The sequence below is a fragment of the Caenorhabditis remanei genome, chromosome I, assembly GCF_010183535.1.
Source record: "Caenorhabditis remanei strain PX506 chromosome I, whole genome shotgun sequence".
In the NCBI taxonomy this organism is placed as follows: domain Eukaryota; kingdom Metazoa; phylum Nematoda; class Chromadorea; order Rhabditida; family Rhabditidae; genus Caenorhabditis; species Caenorhabditis remanei.
In genome coordinates, this window is record NC_071328.1 from 13,372,025 (window position 1) to 13,391,736 (window position 19,712).

A 19,712-nucleotide genomic window follows, 5' to 3' on the forward strand; every position below is an offset into this window, starting at 1 on the left:
CTAACCGCAGAAAAACCGAACGTCTGATGGACGAAGATGACAAAAACTGGAGATGGGACAACGATGTTTTGGATGAATTCCATTTTCCCTCTGGTTTTTGTTGTGAATAAAGTCTGTTCTTGTCCTTTTCCCCTTTTCGAACGCCATATCTGCTTGAATTATGCGTCTTCGCGGCGTTGACTGACGACGTTGACTCAATCTGCAACGAAAACGTTCGGCGGAGAAGAAAATATCCGCTCTAAAATAAAACTAACCGCAAAAAATAAAAATCAAGCGATAGAAACGGGAGATGAATGACGATGGCGACGACGTTGAAGAGTTCAGCACCCTGAAAGCAAAAAAAACGTTAAAATAGCTATAAAAATAATAAAATATGACACCGAAGCATGAGTATTTCCAAATAAACGAGAAAAAACGAAAAAAAATAGTTGAAAATCGGTAAAAATCGTGGAAAATCGGTAAAAATCGTTGAAAATTAGGTAAAAAATAAATAAATTTTTTGCCGCAAAATATTACGGTAGCACTCGCTCGCCGAAGGACTGTGTCCATTTTCGTGGCGAAATATCGCGGTCGCGAAGTTGTCGGATCTTAGGCCAGGACTTCCTTTCGTACAGATCTCGATAATAGCAGCCCACGCTTTCTTACAACTGCGCCCCATTGCAAACGAGAGAGTATCGGCGAGAGACGCAGAGTTTGTTTCTGGCGCGAAACATATTTTAACAGTTTTTGATCTATTTTGCACAGTTTTCTCTCGGAAATTGGCAAATTTTCAATTAAAACTTGTGAAAATAGATCAAAAACTGTTAAACTCTGTTTCGCGCCAGAAAAAATCTCTGCGGCTCTCGCCGATACTCTCTCGTTTGCAATGGGGCGCAGTTGTAAGAAAGCGTGGGCTGCTAATAAACAAGACACGAAGTTGCTTCTCAATAATAATAATAATCGACCAGCTATTTGTTTACACGACGACATAACAGAGAGAGTCTTCTTATTTAGAAATGAATAAAATGTCTTCTCTCTCTGCGTCTCTCTCTCTCTCTCTCTCTTCACAGCAATAACCTTGAATTTCTTATTGTTGTGTCCGGTGTGCCCACCACCAGGGCTGTGCGGCAACAGCTTTTTTCGGCAATTCGGCAACTCGGCAACTAGCCATTTGACGCTTCGGCAACTTTCGGCAACAATTGCATTTTTTACAGTAGTCTAATAAAAACTATGTTTACTTAAAATTAACAACAAAAATGAACAAGAAAATTCGTGAAAACACAAAAAAAGGCAAAAAATCAATCGTTTTCCATGAATTTGATGTTTTTCGTCTAAAACAAAATTTTTTTGGGTTTTCAACTGAGGTCGATTTTCGGTGTTCGTTTAAAATATAATAATAAAATTGTTGCCGGATTGCCGAAAAAAAGTTGCCGAAATTCGGCAACCTCAAATTGTTGCCGAAACATGAGTTGCCGAATTCGGCAACGGCAACTCGGCAACTAAAACTTCGGCAATTTCGGCAATTTCGGCAATCGGCAACTTGTTGCCGCACAGCCCTGCCCACCACCTCCTTTTCTCGTCTATTTCTCTCTTTCGTCCCGAATTTTGATTCGAACCGGAAATGTATATATAAGTTTTCTCCTCAGACTACCTGATCCCTTTTGGAAAGGGGAAATTTTTGATTTTTAAGCCGATTTTAGAAGGTTTTTGAGGTCTTTATAACCTTCCCACGGTGACTATTTGCAATTCAATACGCTTTCTTTGTGATGAAAAGAGAAGGATTGAATGAAAGAAAAAGTAAAAGACACTTGAATCTCATATTTGGAGATTTTTCCTTTAGATGCTTCGAAATTATTCATTTGCGCTCCATTGTGACTCCGTGTACGGTGGAGCGCATTTGCAATCTTATTAGCTCCGCACAGTTCTTACAACTGCGATCCACCGAAATGCCCTTGAAAAATGTCTCTTTTTTTCTGAGTCTCTCAATTTCGCACACATTTCTCTTCGATTTCGGTAGAGCGCGGTTGTAAGAAGCGTTCCGTGCTAATAGGTGTTGGAGCATTGGCGCTCTGTCGATACCTCATTTTTGGTGCGATAGAGCGCGTTTGCAAGCTCATCTGATAGCTGATTCGTTCACGCTCCATTGAGAAGAGCACATGCGCTCTGTTGATACCAGAGCTGTGCGGAATTCCTTCCTTCTTCCTTCCTTCTTCCTTCTTCCGGGCTTTTTTCACTTTTTTCTTCCTTCTTCCTTCTTCCCTTTTGAAAATGTTTTTTTTCCTTCTTCCTTGTTCCTTCTTCCGTTGAAAAGTTTACTAAAATTTTGTAATTTTCGACGGAATTTTGGCGGAATTTTGGGGGTTTTTGACGGAATTTTGTATGAAACAACATCAAAATTCGTTTTCAGAGATGACTAGAAAAAAGTTTCCTCAAATTGGTCATTTTCAAAATTAACTTCCGATTTCCCGGTTCGGAACCCAACTTCTTTCTTCCTTCCTTCTTCCTTCCTTCTTCCTTCTTCCGGGCTTTTTTCACTTTTTTCTTCCTTCTTCCTTGTTCCCTTTTGAAAAAGTTATTTCCTTCTTCCTTCTTCCTTCTTCCTTTTTGAAAATTTCACTTCCTTCTTCCTTCTTCCTTCTTCCTTTTCAAAAAATTTTACTTCCGCACAGCTCTGGTTGATACCTAATTCTTGAGCACAGTTACTGCATTTTAGGAATAGATTCCATCAACATGCAACTATGCTCTATTGAGAATTCGGATGCCTGAAAACGACAGAAATCCGGATATCTAACAGTGGAGCGCACTTGCAACATTCACAGCTTGTAGTTATCCTCAAAATGGTAGCAAATCCGCTCCATTGTGAATTTCAGTATTCGGTTTTGATGTTGGTGTAGCAATCACACTCTATTATCATTAGAGCGCGTTTTCTTGTCCGCTGGATGATCTTTGAACGCCTCTCTTTTCCAATTAGTCTTGGAATTGCTTTTCTTCGAATTATTATGAGAATTGTTATTTCTGTCTAGATATCCGTTTTCTCCCGACAGCATACTGAGGAGAAACATAGAAAACAATCAGAAGATTGTGAGGATGTACGCGTCTAAGGTGCGCCAGCCATATGAAACTTTCGAAACTCAAAAACTTCAAATAATTTTGGTTTCAATGTGGTCAAAACGGCCGAAATTCGTAATTTCGTAAGGCTGACGCACCTTTGACGCGTTTTCATCCCAAATTTGACGCTTTGAGCAAACTGGCGTGTCGTTGGCGCTTTTTGTTTTTAAAGTGAATTTTATGTGTCTGGCGTGCCTTCGACGCGTTTTTATTCTGGAATTTGGGAATTTCGGTTGTCTGGCGTGCCTGAAACGTTCTGCATTCACTCTATCAGAAAATACCATTTCACGGCGCGTTAAAGGCGCGCCAGACACATGAAACTTGCGAATCTTTTATTCAAAAATTCGGAAATTTTTGATGTCAGGCGTGCCTGAGACGCGTTCTGAAGTTCTAGATTCATTTTATCAGAGAGTAGCGGTTCAGAATGCGCCAAAAGCACGACAGTTATCCCGATGTCTTCTGAAAACGCGTCTCAGGCACGCCAGACACATGAAATTCACTGTTCCTTGAAACGCGCCAACGACACGCCAGATAAAACACCAATTTTCGTTTGAAAACTTGAAAACGCGTCCAAGGTGCGCCAGCCATACGAAATCACGAATTTCAAAGGGAAAACGAGGTCAATAGAACCGAATTGCTGAGAAAACGCGCCAAAGGCACGCCAGATGGTCGAAACGGAAGATTTTCCTTCAAAAATTATTCATGAGGCTTCAGAATCTGCGATTCCATTTGGAACACGCGTCAAAGGCACGCCAGCCTGACTCTCTGGGCCGCCCATCTAGAAGATATTGAGCCAAAAAAAAAAACTTTTTTTGACGTCTTCTCAGTCGTCTTATCTTCATTTTTCTCTTCTGACCACTCCGTCTTCTTGCCCGCCACTTTTTTAGTTTCCTTGTCAAATTTGTCGCATCTTTTTTCCTTTCTCTCTGTGAAGAAGAAGACGTTCTCGTCTGTCCCAACGACTACTACGGGGGGACTTCTCTCAGTCATTTTTCGACGTCTTCTTGAGAAGACCGCCCGTTTTCTTTTTTTCTTGCTACTAGCGGTTGTAGTAATAGAAAATGAGTTCAGTGATGTGTAAGGAGAGAGTGAAGAAATAGACATTTTTAATCCGTTTCTGACTCTTTTTTTGCTCTTTTTGAGTGCAAAAATGTGCTATTTTGACGAATTTTGATAGATTTAAGACGAAAATTGAGCTGAGAAGGGCAAATGCACCATTTTAGACAATTTTTAGTCGATTTTTTGATTTTTACCTGTCAAGAATTGTGATTTTTGAGGAATTTTGTAGTTTTCAGAGTCAAAAACACCGGTTTTCTCAAGATTTTGAATTTGCCGTGTATGCAATCGCGCTCTACTGACAATATATAATTTTTTTGTATTGTTTTTGTTCAAAAAGTTGAAAACCCGTCCATTTTTACTCATTTTTTTGAAATTCACCAGTTGAAAATAGTGATTTTTGACGATTTTTTGAAGTTTTCATTATCCGAAAACCCGTTTTCCGCAGTTTTTGAATTCCCGATGAATGTAAATGCGCTCTATTGATAAAATGCTGATTTTCGGTACCTTTCGTTCAAAAAACTGATCTAAATGTCTGAAAAACGCGTCTTACAGTGAAATTCAAGTCAAATTTTGAAGATAAAGGCGAATTTTTGAAGTTTTCTATTTTTATTTATGCAATTGCGCTCTACTGCTAAAATGGATATTTTAAATTCTAATTTTTCACTTTTCAAGACTATTTTCCAATCGAAAAACCCTGTTATTTCCCCCCGATTTCGAATTTCCGATGTATGCAACTGCGCTCTTCTGATAAATTTCATTAAAATAGCGATTTTTGAGTTTTTAGTTCAAAAATCAAAATTTTCTATCTGAAATATCTTCCTATAGAGGAAATTACACTGATTTTGACAAAAAAACGTGTAAAATTCGAAGAAACGTAATGCCTGGCGCACTTTTGACGCGCTTTTAGAGAAAAACAAAAAATTGAAGAATTTTCGATAAAAAGTTGGATAAAACGCGTCAGAGGTACACCAGACAATCACAAATAGACTAAACTTCTGATCTGTTCCATATTTACGCGCCTGAGGCGCTCCAGCTACCTATACTGAAAAACGCGTCAAAGGTGCGCCTGACACCGAAATTTATGCTAAAAATGTCTGAATTTCTGGTAATCTGACAGTTTTTTTGCTGAAATCCGAAAAAAGCTTCAAAAAACGTCTCAGGCACGCCAGACACTCAAAATGTGTCATTTCTGGGAAACGCGGCCGAGGCGCGCCTGACACGTGTGCTTTTTGTGAATTTGAGTTGATTCCAGGACATTTTTTCGCATTTTTTGCAATTTTTCCGAAAAAAGTGTCATCCATTCCCATTGCCTCCTGGTAAACCGGATTCATTTCACATTTTGTAATATAACTGCAATTCAATTGAAATGAGATACCGTAATGTGCACCACCGCCATATTTCTAGTTTACCTCCGAATGCACATTCACCTCTCTTGATGACCCCCCATCCCGGTTGTGTTCACAATGTGCGCACACCGCCTCCCATTGTCTATTCCCCCTCCGTCGTCCCGGTATCGGATTGCCTCCTTCTCTCTGTACTTGTTTGCATGCTCACGAGCACCCCTCAAACAGTGCTCACAGGGCTCACACCGAGGTGCCATTTTACCCCTTGATTTGACCCCTTTTTGGTGTCTGGCGTGCCTTGGACGCGTTTTCTGAATGGAAAATCACCGTTTTTGAAAGAAAATCGGTCGTTTTGAGCACTTTGAAATCAAAATTTGAGGTGTCTGACGTGCCTTTGGCGCGTTACCTCTACACTTTGAGTCTTTTGACATCGTTTTGACTTTGAGATTCGCAAGTTTTATGTGGCTGGCGTGCCTTTGACGCGCTGTGAAATGGTATTTTCTGATAGAATGAATGCAGAACGTCTCACAAGCACGACAGACAACCAAAAATCGTAAATTTCAGACTAACACGCGTCGAAGGCACGCCAAACACATAAAATCCACTTTGAAAACGAAATGCGCCAACGACACGCCAGCTTGCTGAAAAAATTAAATTTGGGTTGAAAACGCGTACAAAGGGGCGCCAGCCATACGAAATTTAGAACTTCGGCCGTTTTGACCACTTTGAAATCAAAATTTGAGGTGTCTGGCGTGCCATTTCCGTTTTTTCCCCGATTCGGGTCTTTTGACATCGTTTTGACTTTGAGATTCGCAAGTTTTATGTGGCTGGTGCACCTTGGACGCGCTTAGACTCTGAATTTTGCTAATTTTCATGTTTCTGGCGTGACTTTGACGCGTTTGTATTCTACAATTTGGGAAGGCGCATTCTCTCTCAAAAATGATTTAAAAGGCTTTAGAACCTGCGATTATATTAGGAACACGCGTCAAAGGCACTCCAGGAAACGAAAATTCCCGAATTTCGGAATAAAAACACGTCGAAGGCACGCCAGACACATACAATCTACCTTTTTTTAAACCGCCATCTTGCTAAAACATCACATTTTTGGTTGAAAACGCGTCCGAGGTGCGCTAGCCCCACGGAATTTTTTTCCGATATTTCTGCACGTCTCTCGAGTGTGAATCCTCTTCCGCGTGAAGATGCTCTCTTCCTGGATTTCTCCGTCACATGACCGACTATCCTTTATTTATATAATACTGTACATATCTCTCTCTCTCTCTCTTTCTCTCTCTCTCTCTCTCTCTCTCTCTCTCTCTCTCTCTCTCTCTCTCTCTCATGGTGGCATCCTCCGGAGGCTAGCCTATGCAAATAGTCACGGTTCTGCATGAGATTATCACTAGTTTTTGTCCATCCCATCCCACTCTTTTTTTTCCGCCGATTTTGACGAAAAAATATGCAAAAATCGAGGAATTGTAGCAAAAAACGCGTCAAAGACGCGCCAGAAACCTCAAATTTTGGTTTTAAAATGGCTTTTTTCTGATTTTTTTTCAAAAAATTTTATTTTTTGCGATTTTTCATCAAGAACACGCGTCAAAGGCACGCCAGACATTACAATTCCGCCGATTTTTGCCTATTTTCTCGTAAAAATCGTCGGATTTGTAATGTCTGGCGTGCCTGTGACGCATGTTCCTAATGAAAAATCGCAATTTTTGACAGAAAATCGCCCGTTTTGACCATTTTAAAACCAAAATTTGAGGTGGCTGGCGTGCCTTTGGCGCATTTTGGGTCTTTTGGCATCATTTTGACTCTGAGATTCGAATTTTTATGCGGCTGGCGCACCTTTGCGCGTTTAGACTCTGAATTTTGCTAATTTTTATGTTTCTGTCGTGTCTTCGGCGCGTTTTCTCTACAATTCTGATCTTTTTACGTCGTTTTCACTTTTAAATTTGAGATTTCGTATGTCTGGCGCACCTTGGACGCGCTTTCAAGTTTTCAACCGAATTGCGATGTTTTTAGCGAACTGGCGATTTTAAAACGATGAATTTCATGTGTCTGGCGTGCCTGAGACGCGCGTTCTGAATTCATTTTATCAGAAAGTACCGGTTCAGAACGCGTCAAAGGTGCCCCAGCTATCCAAATCTTCTGAAAACGCGTCTCAGACATCAAAACCCTAATTAAGCTAATTTAAACAAATTTCGTGCCAAATCGATATTTTTCTGTATTCGGATTAGAGCGCATTTGCTTATTCGATTCCTTAACTAAACCTCCTCCTTTTTCCTAACAAAACGGTTATATTTACTCGTAGAATTAGTTGATTCTCTCCACGACCTGCACACCGGCTTACCAAAAGGTATTAGGCAGTTCTTTTTGGTGGTGCGGAGAAGGTTTTTGTTTATCATTCGTTCTTTTCCTTCTCTCTCTCTCTCCTTCTTTTTCTTATTTCTGTTGTACACATCATATTGTATTTGAGAAGAAGAAGTGATGACAACACTCGGGCGGTCTTCTTCTTTTGATACTTTTTGGTAGTGATGATGCAGAAAGTTAAAAAAAAGTATTACTGTGTTGCAGCAGCGGCTTCTCGGTGTCTTTTATGAGTAGTTCGGCACTCGCGCGGAAAGAAAAAAGAGAGAGAGAGAAATCAAATATGTAGAGTTTTGGTAGCTTTATGTGAATGATTTTTAGAGATTTAAACCTTTTTTTCACAGCGTTGAATTGAGTATAATATCAAAAAAATAAGTTGGTGGACTAGAAATCCTAATTTCGGAAAACTAGTCCCCCTGTCAAATCTGTCCTAAAATCACAAAATTAGACCAGGAGACTGGAAAATTCGAATTCAGTTTGAAAAGGTCATTAAAATGAGTATAATCTCGAAAAAATAAGTTGGTGGCCTAGAAATCCAAATTTTGAGAAAGTTAGTCCCCTGTCCAAATTTCGTTGTTTTTGCTCTTTTTCGGGGATTTTTCACTATTTTTCTTTGTACTCATCGTGTAGATCAAATCTAGCTCTACATTTTTGTAGTTGACCGCTTTTTGATAGCTCCGCCCATTTTTGAGATATGCGCCTTCAAAATTGGAAATTGCCTAAATTAGTCAGTTTAAACGCCAAAATGTGATTTTTACATCAAAATGATCGGAAACTTTCATTTCTGATGTTAAAAACTAATTAAAACCTAACTTTCCATGCCGTGAACCACATTTTTAGCAAAAATTTGGCGGCCAAGGAGTCATTTGTCAAGGTGCACCTCTATGAGAATAGGTACCAGGGTTTGATCCCGCTTGGGGTCATTTTTTAAGATTTTTCTGTTTTTAATTTATTTTATCTTGTAGATCAAAACCAGGGGTACATTTTCGTAGTTGACAACTTTTTGATAGCTCCGCCCACTTTTGAGATATGCGCCTTTAAAGATAAACTGCTGAGAATTTGAATTTCTAGCTCTAAAGACGCATATCTCAAAAGTGGGCGGAGCTATCAAAAAGTTGTCAACTACAAAAATGTAGAGCTAGTCTTGGCCTACAATTTTGTAATTGCTGGTTTTTTGATAGCTCCGCCCACTTTTTAGATATGCGCCTTTAAAGATAGATGTTTCAACAAGATCCTTCTCTCTTCCGACTAGCCATTTTTGCGCCGAAGGTGCCCCAGACGATTCTAGCGCCGCAGGCACTCCAGGACACTTTTGCGCCGGAGGCGCGCCAGACTCTAGCCATCAAAAAGTTGTCAACTACAAAAATGTAGCCCGATTTTCGAACAACAAAAAAAGCAATTTATCAATAGAGCGTATTTCCTCTAATTAGTCTCATTCTCCCATGAGAATCCCCCTCAATTCTCGCCTCGTCACATTTGCATAATCCATCCCCCTTTTCTCTCTCTCACTCTCTCGAAATCCCACACTATTTCTTCACTTTTCTTTTTTTTTTCTCCTGCTTTGTGTGAATTTTATCTCTTTGTCTCATCAAACGAGCATTTCGGATCTTTTTTTCGCTTTGTTGAGAAACTTTTTTCCTTTTTTTCAATTTTTTTTCCAAAAAAACGCAATATTTCTTTTCCAGAATGGACCCGGACGCGGAGTTCAACCTGCTGACAACACTATATCAGAGTGTTGTCCATGACATGAAACAAACGTATCCGGGATGGGAATCACTCAGTCAGAAAGCACAAAAACTGGGGACACATCTCCGAGCGACCGCTCAATGTCTCTCTTCGTTCACTGAGGCGATGCAGCAAGTTTCTGATAATGCTAATAATTTGAAAGGTAACGTGCGCTCTGGTGATAATTTATTGAAAAAATTTGACAGTTTTTCAAAAATTGTCTTTGTGAAAGCGCGCTCTAATGATGAATCTGATTGAAATTTAAGAATTCGAGATGAATTTTGCATATTCTATTCAGAAAGTGCGCTCTAATGCAATTTTTTTAATATTCTGACGATTTTTTTTCGAAAAATTTTTCTATGAATGTGCGCTGTAATGATAAATTTGATCGAAATTGAGTATCACCTCGGAACAGTTCTTACAACCGCGCTCCACCGAAATGCCCTTGAAAAATGTCTCTTTTTCTCTGAATCTCTCAATTTTGCACACTATTTTCTTCGGTTTCTATATAGCTCTGTTGTAAGAAACGTACCGTGCTAATAGTTTAGACGAATTTTGTATTTCTTAAGTTAGAAAGTGCGCTCTAATGCTAATTCTATCGATTAAAAAAAAGAAGTTAATTTTGTATACGCAAATGCGCTCTAATGCAAAATTTAGAATTTCGAGTTTCAAAATTGAATTTTTTTTGAAAATTAAGGCTTTGCAAGTGCGCTCTTCTGAGAAATTAAAAAAAACGCTGAATATTTTGGTGAATGTCAATGCGCTCAATAAAAATGGAGTGTACAAGTGGGCTATTGAGAAAACTTTTAGTATCGAAAATACGCTCTGTTGCTAAAATTTGACAGTAAATGATAATGCGCTCTAACGATAATTTAATCGCAACTGACTTTTTTTTTTAATTGTGAATTAAAAAAAAATCCCATAAATGGAATCGCGCTTTATTGCTAATACCGTCGCATTTCACTATTTTTCGTCGGTTTTTTGAATTTTACATGCGAGATAATGCGCTCTACTGCTAAGTTTAGCAAAAACGTGAGAATTCAGCAGATTCTGACAGTTTCTTAGGTCTGAAAAGCTATGCAACCGTGCTCTAATGATAAAATCGCGCAGAATTCGAATTCAGAACATTTTCATCTGAAAAACGCGCTCTAATGATGAAATAATTCGAATTTTTGTTTTTGATGGATTATGAACGTAAAATTGATAAAATCAGAGTGTAAATGCGCTTCATTGCTGAAATTTGTTATTTTTGACATTTGTTTGGTATAAAACATCAAAAAACACACTGAAAACTCTAAGAATTGCAACTCTGGGATACTATAGCGGTCCCCATTTTACCACAAAATTCTCACAACCGCGCTCTACCGAAACCGAAGGAAATTGTGTGCGAAATTGAGAGACTCAGAGAAAATGAGACACTTTTAAAAGGGATTTCGGTAAAGCGCAGTTGTAAGAACTGTGCCGAGCTAAGAATTCCCAAAAACTTTGATTCTAAATAGAGCGTTCATCGTTTTTTTTTGTTCCCGGAGCGTCCCGAGAGGGATTCGAAACGTAAAAAGGATATAATGGGTTTGTAATTGCGCTCTATTGGTAAAAATGGTAATTTTGGCATTTTTTGCCCAAAAAATATTGAAAAAACGCACGCTGAGAATCTGGATACTGTAGCGATTCCCAAGAACTTTGATTCTCAATAGAGCGCGATTACTTATCGTTTTCTTAACTTTCAGGAGCCTCGCGAGACGTTGGTGCCTGTGTGACACGTGTCTGTATCAAACAACGTGCAATCGAGAGTCGAATGAGATCATGGGCCGATGCGTTGTGTGAAGAATTGGCGATAAGTCTACAACAACGTGGAAATTACTGGAAATCTCGGTGTCTGGAAATGGATAAACACGCGGGAAAACACGTCAAAAAGGTCCGCTCGAGGAAACAACGCCCTGATGTGACAGCGATGAGTGAGCAACGAGAGATCTGCTCGAAAGTGCTCACCGAGCAACGCACTCAATTCTCATTTTTCATTGGAACCCTAATGCCAGTACTAAATGCTCAAATGTCTATGCTCGACGAGGCGACTCATTTGAGACAAGTCGTCGAGAATCTCGAGAGTACTGTCAAACACGTGGATACCGAGAGTCTCGTCGCGTCGATAGTGGGGGATATAGCACAGGGACCCGATTCGGCGTGGAAACAATGCTTGGCTCAAGCGGGGAGCAAGTGGCGGGGGAGTTGTGAAGAGGGGGAGTGGGGATCAATTAGAGATGTGTCGACACGCGCCACCACACCGGCGAGTAATTTCTCGTCGGAAGACGGGCGGCGCCATCAGAATATCCTGACGAAACCACCGTTACAACGAAGAAATAGTGAGAAAAGTATTGGACACTTTTCCATGTCATCACCTAATACCGACGGATCCACTAATTATTTGAATCTTTTGGGGGGAAACGGGGGATCCTCGTCTAACACGATCACTGAAATGGCGGTACAGTACCCCCAGCCAACACGGCCGATTAGTAATGGAGTACACTCGAACCCCCCGCCCGCCTATCAACAATATATCAGTCAGAGGAACGGAGGTGCCATGCAGCGACCGCAGAATTTATCGTTTGAGAGTAGTTTTGTGAGTTTTTGAGGGTAATATTGGAAATCTACGCGTCCTGAAACCTATTAAGGTTAAAAACCGCAATTTATGATGGGGGACTAGTTTTGGGTTTTTCGGCCATCAAGTCTAAAACCATGGATTTCCATCGATTTTGAAGCTTTTTGGCTCAAATTTCGAGATTCACGCATTTGGGAACCGATATCCACAATTTTTCGCTTCGAAAATCCATCTAAAATGAAAATTTTTGAGTTGAGGGACTAGTTTTTTTTGAGTTTCTAGGCCACCAACTCGACAAATTTGGTTTTCCATCGATTTTGTAGTTTTTCTGCTAGAAATTTGAGATCTAGGCATCTGGAAACCCCAATGCACAATTTTTCTACTCGGAAATCCATCAAAAATGAGAATTTTGAGTTGGGGGACTAGTTTTGGGTTTCTAGGCCATCAACTCGAAAAATTTGGTTTTTCATTGATTTTGCTGTGTTTTTTACTCAAAAATTGAAATTTACGCATCTGGAAACCCCAATGCACAATTTTTCTACTCGGAAATCCATCAAAAATGAGAATTTTGAGTTGGGGGACTAGTTTTGGGTTTCTAGGCCATCAACTCGAAAAATTTGGTTTTTCATTGATTTTGCTGTGTTTTTTACTCAAAAATTGAAATTTACGCATCTGGAAACCCCAATGCACAATTTTTCTACTCGGAAATCCATCAAAAATGAGAATTTTGAGTTGGGGGACTAGTTTTGGGTTTCTAGGCCATCAACTCGAAAAATTTGGTTTTTCATTGATTTTGAAGCTTTTTTGGTCTAAATTTTGAGACTCACCCATCTAAAACTTTTTAAACGATTTTTATTCTGTAAACTTCGAAAAATAGCACTTTTTGATGGGGGACTAATTTGCTATATTTGGATTTCTAGGCCTCCAAGTTATTTTTGGTTGAAATTCGCCTGAATGAAGAAGTCCCCCAACTGAAAATTCTCGTTTTTGATGGATTTTCTATTAGAAAAATGAGAATCTTTTCCCAATCAATCAATATTATCTCTTTTCCAGAACACATCTGCCTCGATCGGCACAACACCTACAGTATACCATCCGGCAACACCCGCCACGTCATCAGGACCAGCAGAAATGTCATCAGGAAGTTCCGGGACGACGTCAACGAGTGGGGCCTTTCTGATATCAGAAGCGTGTCGAGATATCGATCAACTCGGTCATTTGAGTGATCTCGAGAACTACGGTACCGCCCATGACACGACGAGATATTTCATTCACGAGAATCCGAAGAAGAATCAGAAGACGTCACCACAGAGCCACGTGGCTTCAATGATTCAGAGACGGGCGTCTCAAAGCAGCGATTATCAACACGGGGGTACTGTAGGCTCTATGGTAGATCAAACGACGAAACGAGCGTCGATTTCCACGTTGGGAAGCACTCACTCGAATTATGCACCTATTCAGACACAGAATATGATGAATCAACCGGTTCGAATGAGGACTAGTGAGTTTTGACACCTTTTTATGGTGGAAATGAGATTTTGAACTCGAAAAATGGACGAAAAACCAGTTTTTAAATCGAAAATTGGTTAAAAACCACGATTTTTGATGGGGGACTAGTGTTGGGTTTCTAGGCCACCAAAACGAAAAACATGTTTTTGTCGATTTCGACATTTTTTGGTTCAAAATTTGAGATCTACGCGTCCGGAAACGTCTATAAACAATTTTTCTACTCGAAATTTTGTAGAAATGAGGATTTTCGGTTTGGCGGACTAGTTTTGGGTTTCTAGGCCATCAAGCCTAAAAACATGATTTTACACTGATTTTGAAGTTTTTTAATCCAAAATTTGATATCTACGCATCTGGAAACCACTATGCACACCTTTTCTCTTCAAAAATTCATCAAAAATGAGAATTTTCAGTTGGGGGACTAGTTTTGGGTTTCTAGGCCATAAACTGCAAAAGCGGTTTTTTTAATGTAAAATTATAGAAACCTGCCGAAAATAAACGAAAAACCAGTTTTTAAATCGAAAATTGGTTTAAAAACGCAAATTTTGATGGGGGACTAGTTTTGGGTTTTTAGGCCACCGAACGATTTTTGACTTATTTTCGACCAAAAGTGACAAAAACAGTAGAAAAAGCAATGTAACGGGATTCTAGATGAAAAATCAGTCAAAAGCAGCTATTTTTGATGGGGGACTAGTTTTTGGAATTTTGGGTTTCTAGGCCACCAACTCGAAAAACCTGATTTTCAATAGTTTAATTCTTTTTTTGTCTCTGAAACTTTTTCAATGAAAAATCGGGTATCATCAGATCAAAAAATGTCGAAAATCGTGAATTTTAAGTTAGGGACTAGTTTTTCAAAAATTGGGTTTCTAGGCCACCAAGAGCTTGGGGGACTAGTTTTTTGTATTTCTAGGCCACCTCAATATTGTCATACTTTCAGCATCGGCCTCTCGTCCACCTCCACCAGCGCGCCGTTCATCCCAAATCACGGCGGCCACGCCCACCGCCCCATCAGTGGCCGAACAACGAATGAATGGATCAATGGGAAGTCGACAGTCACTTGACTCGGCTGGATTATATGAATCAAATGGAATTCCACTTCCCCATCATCCACAACAATTCTATCAAATGTCTTCATTCAATCGACCGAATGGCGCTACAGTAACCCACAACTCAGCCGCCGCCGCGAAATTTCGAATTTAATTTTATGAAAAAGTTATAGATAATATTGTTATAATTGATTGTACGGGCTTCCATTTTTTGTCTCTCTCTTTTCATGTAGATCATAATATTCGCGTATACTGTATAAATGCATGTTCATTTTAAAACAACGTTTTTTTGCTTTGAATTTTCAGTATATGCTCATGCGTTCCAACGATAAAATTAATCACAATTGCCATTGTTTAAAATTTGCATGAATGGAAATGCGCTCCAATGATAAAATAACTGAATTTGAAGTTCTGAAAACTGAAACAAATAAAAATTAATTATGTAAACGCGCTCCAATGCTAAAATAGACAAATTTCAATTTTTCGATCTGTATAAAAATAAGGCGTGGCCTAGGATCCGACAACTGAATTTTATTTTATTTTTCGATTTTTTTGTTTTTCTGGGATAAAACAGTTTTACCGGAAATAACTTTGACCATGGCTTCTGTTGATGAACGCGGCCATAAGGATTACGGTAGAGAACGGATGGAAGAACTTTCCGTCGCCTAGAAACCCAAAAGAAACCAAGTTCAATTGCTTGAAAAGGTTTACAAAAAAAGAACTAATAAATTATTGAGGGTAAACATACAAAATTATAAATGACTATTCACTGTTCTCCGACGATCTCAGAACACGGAATAATCTCTGGACTGCCAGAAGAAGGCTCAGCTGGTGTGAAGTGAACAAGCGGATGGTATCTTTCAGTCACTGCCGGATAGGTTTCTCGATCGTCGTATCCATGGAACCAGAAGAATGTCATGTGAAGTATGAGACCTGGAAAACGAAGACAATGAAATGTAAATGACTGCGTTATAAGAAAAGAAGGGCCTCTCACACAGGGAGAATTTCATTTCAGTTTTGCAATGAGAACCATCTGAATCCCGTTCGGGGCTAGGTTATTATCTCAGCACAGTTCTTACAACTTCGCTCCACCGAACTACCCTTGAAAAAATGCCTCTTTTTCTCTAAATCTCTCAATTTAGCACACAATTTTATTCGGTTTCGGTAGAGCGCGGTTGTAAGAAGCGTGCCGTGCTAATATGTTAAGACATGCAATCTTCTGGATCAAAATTGCCTATCGTAAAGTTTATAGCAAACAAAAGTTAGAGCAAAAGTCATGATAGCTGACTGAAAACGCTAAAAGTCAATATTAATAGCTGAAAAATAAACTGAAATATAGATGTTAAGTTTTGGTTTTTTCAGTTGAAAAGGTTCAACTTTGAGAGTGTGTCATAGTAATTATGACTGACCTATCAAGTAGATTACAAATAAATCATAGAGATCAAAAATAGAGCTTCATTTTTGAAGTTGACAACTTTTCTGTACGGACATTCCCTAGAAAGTTATGGTCATTTTAATGGTACAGCACAGTCTCCCAGACTCCGAGTAAGAACTGCAAGGAAATTTTTGATCTACCATCATGAAACGAAAAATTTGAGAAATTAGCAGGTCTAAAACTTTATTACGTTAATTTTTAGCGTAAAGCTTAAGGTCGGAAGTAAGAAAATTTCAGTTTCAGAATTATTCTGAGAGCATTATCCACCCATTCAATCCAAAAAATCCTGGTTTCAGATATTATTTCAGGCCGAAAAGGCAATTTTTCATTTTGATTTCGGAAAAATCTACGGGATTTGTTCATTTCTCAACATTATCCAATGAATAATAGCTCAAAACGTGCTCCGGAGATTTGTACACATTTCTGTAGGACGGTTTTTCAATTTGTTCATTAGTTTTCGAGAAATCGATCAAATTCTGAATTTTTTTCAATTTTTTGTTATTTTCTCGAAAACTAATGAACAAATTAAAAAACCGTCCTACAGAAATGTGTACAAATCTCCGGAGCACGTTTTGAGCTATTATTCATTGGATAATGTTGAGAAATGAACAAATCCCGTAGATTTTTCCGAAATCAAAATGAAAAATTGCCTTTTCGGCCTGAAATAATATCTGAAACCAGGATTTTTTGGATTGAATGGGTGGATAATGCTCTCAGAATAATTCTGAAACTGAAATTTTCTTACTTCTGACCTTGAGCTTTACGCTAAAAATTAACGTAATAAAGTTTTAGACCTGCTAATTTCTCAAATTTTTCGTTTCGTGAGGGTAGATCAAAAATTTCCTTGCAGTTCTTACTCGGAGTCTGGGAGACTGTATACAGCTCAAAAATCACTATATTTTGCACTGAGGGAACAATTACTATGTCAATACGTAACTTGCTAGGGAGTGTCCGTACAAAAAAGTTGTCAACTACAAAAATAAAGCTCTACTTTTGATCTGTATGATTTATTAGTAATCTACTTGATGGGGCAATCATTATCACCATGACACACCCTCAAAGTTGGGCATTTTCAACTGAAAAAGCAAAACTTAATACACTTTTGAGCGGTACTGTATATCCATGACCTACTAGGGGCCCACGGAACATTAACAAATACCCATAAGGCCCGTAGTAGGTCACAACCATAGATCTTCCCGATTTGCAAGTATGAAAACTAGTCTCACCGATAAAACTGCCAAAGAGCACCAACTCCTCAAACTGCTCGATTCGAATAGCTTCTCTGTCCATGACTAACGTCGCTCCCATGGAGACGAATAGGGTGAACAGCATACCCTGGATAGGAATTATTTTATTCGACGCAGTGCTTACAACTGCGCTCTACCGAAACCGAAGAAAATTGTGTGCGAAATTGAGAGATTCAGAGAAAGAGATACATTTTCAAGGGCATTTCGGTGGAGCGCGGTTGTAAGACGCGTGTAAGTACAGTACCTCTACAAGTGCAAGCCAAGGCAAGCATCCTCTGACATTTCTGGCAAAGAATCCGAAAATGGAGTAGAATGCGAAGAGGGTTACATTCATTGTGAGGGTATAGAAATGATCGGAGACGAAACAGAGGCAAAAAGAAATGGTGGACAGTATGTAGGATGTGACGATGAGAGCGTTTTTCAGTGGGGTCATTGGGGGCATTCTGTAATTTTTATTTGGTGAGATTTGGGCATTTCAAGGAGGCAACGTCGCGTGCGCCACTGACATCTCGGTTAAACTGCATTTTTACGATGAGTAATTGAGAAGACAGAAAAGGCGCCTGTGCACCAGAGTTGCATGGAAGTGAAAATTTCTTATCCGGAAGTCGGAAGTCGGAAGTCGGAAGTGAAAAAACGCCCGGAAGTCGGAAGTCAGAATTAGATTTTTTCGCAAATATTCAAAAACTTCAAGAGAAAAGATCATAAAATTGGCGGAAATCAGTGGAAAATTAGGTTTTGGATGAAGAAAAGCCAATTTTCTCTCCTTTTAGACCATTTTTTCAAGTATTTCTGCGAAATGCACTTTTCGAATATTCCACAGTTATGGAATGTCGGAAATCGGAAGTAAAATTCCTTATCCGGAAGTCGGAAGTGATTTTTCTTATACGGAAGTCGGAAGTCGGAAGTCGGAATGATAAAAATGCCCGGAAGTCGGAAGTCGGAATTCCATGCAACTCTGCTGTGCACCAACTTATTGTATTCAAAAATGTTTTGAATTTTATGAACCAAAGTCCGAAAATTAGCTTCGACACGGTGTCAAAAGCCTACCGTAACCCTAATGGTCGCGTTTATCAGAAAAGCGCGCAAGATCAAAGACGTTTCCAACGACCACATAGGGTAGTTTGAAGTGGAAAAGTACAATAAGCTCGTTAATATAATGAACTTGCAAAATAAGTGAACTAATAACTTTCACCAACACTCATCAGCCGGTGTTAAAGACGCATGGAGTTTTTCGAAAGGGTCTCGCAGCGGAGGATGTGTTTTACCGTAGTCTGCAGTCTTTTTCAGTGTTGCTAAGCTGAAAACTACAGTGTTTCATGTTTTAAACTACGAGACCCATCCGAACAAATTGCATGCGCCTTTTACACCGAGTGTTGGTGAACCGATAGCTAGCGGAGGTCTTAAAACATATCAATTCTACCGAAAACATAACAAAATATTGTTTCGAAATCGGCGATAACAAAAATACGGTTAAAAAAGACAACGACTGTCGATAAAAGTACCGCACAGAACAAAACAATGAAATGGGGGTGAGGCATAGACGCAGGGTGGAAAACGATAAAAGAACCACGTTGTCATGCATATATTATTGGTGGGAACACCCATGCACAGATTGGTGGGAATACCCATGCACAGATACGAATGAATCAATCGAAAATCATCTCGAGATTGAACAAAACATTTTTGTCCGAAATTTTTTTCAGGAGACTTCCAGAAGCTTCTGTAAACTTGTTTTGAGTAGAGACGCCATCTGGTGGAAGGATATCGTAATTACTGTATTATAACGGCACCTGTAATAGAACGGCACCTGTATTATTTCGGCACCCCATCTATACTAGTTAGAATTCATGAATTTGATCATCAGGGTGTTTTTTCTTTGTTCTAATTTGAAGCAGCGTGATTAGTAACTTCTAGATCAGCAAATAGAACGACCAAGAAAAAAATTTCCGTTTAATTCTAATGAGTTTCTGAAGCCGCAAAGCAATTGAAAAATATAACGGCATGCCGTTATAATACTGTATTTACGGTACTTGGGAAAGATATAACGGTCAAGTCAACTAGTCGAGTGACGCCAGGACTCAAAAAATCGTCGTCGTCGCCAGATCACAATCCAACGCAAACAACTTTTCCATTGACGAATTTAAAATGGATAATTAACTTCAGTCTTCTCCGGGCATTTACCACTTCTATATCTGATATTGTCATTTCAAAATCGAAATAAATTTGTTTCGAATTTCTTTTTAGATTCTAGACTGATCTCCTAATTGTAAGGGATACCGTAATCATTTAAGTATTTCAAGATATCAC

General features: G+C 39.2%; 2 protein-coding genes across 2 annotated transcripts; one reads left to right on the forward strand and one right to left on the reverse strand.

The window, feature by feature from the left end:
- Positions 1-9,536: 9,536 nt before the first annotated feature.
- GCK72_002964 (uncharacterized protein) lies at positions 9,537-14,877 on the forward strand (the record flags this gene model as incomplete). Its single annotated transcript, XM_003095558.2, has 4 exons — positions 9,537-9,738; positions 11,303-12,192; positions 13,225-13,672; positions 14,615-14,877. 4 exons carry the CDS (start codon positions 9,537-9,539, stop codon positions 14,875-14,877), a joined length of 1,803 nt encoding a protein of 600 aa, XP_003095606.2.
- A 612-nt stretch (positions 14,878-15,489) lies between these two features.
- On the reverse strand, positions 15,490-17,739 carry GCK72_002965 (uncharacterized protein; the record flags this gene model as incomplete). Its single annotated transcript, XM_003095561.2, has 3 exons — positions 15,490-15,656; positions 17,385-17,493; positions 17,650-17,739. 3 exons carry the CDS (start codon positions 17,737-17,739, stop codon positions 15,490-15,492), a joined length of 366 nt encoding a protein of 121 aa, XP_003095609.2.
- Between the last annotated feature and the right edge of the window lie 1,973 nt (positions 17,740-19,712).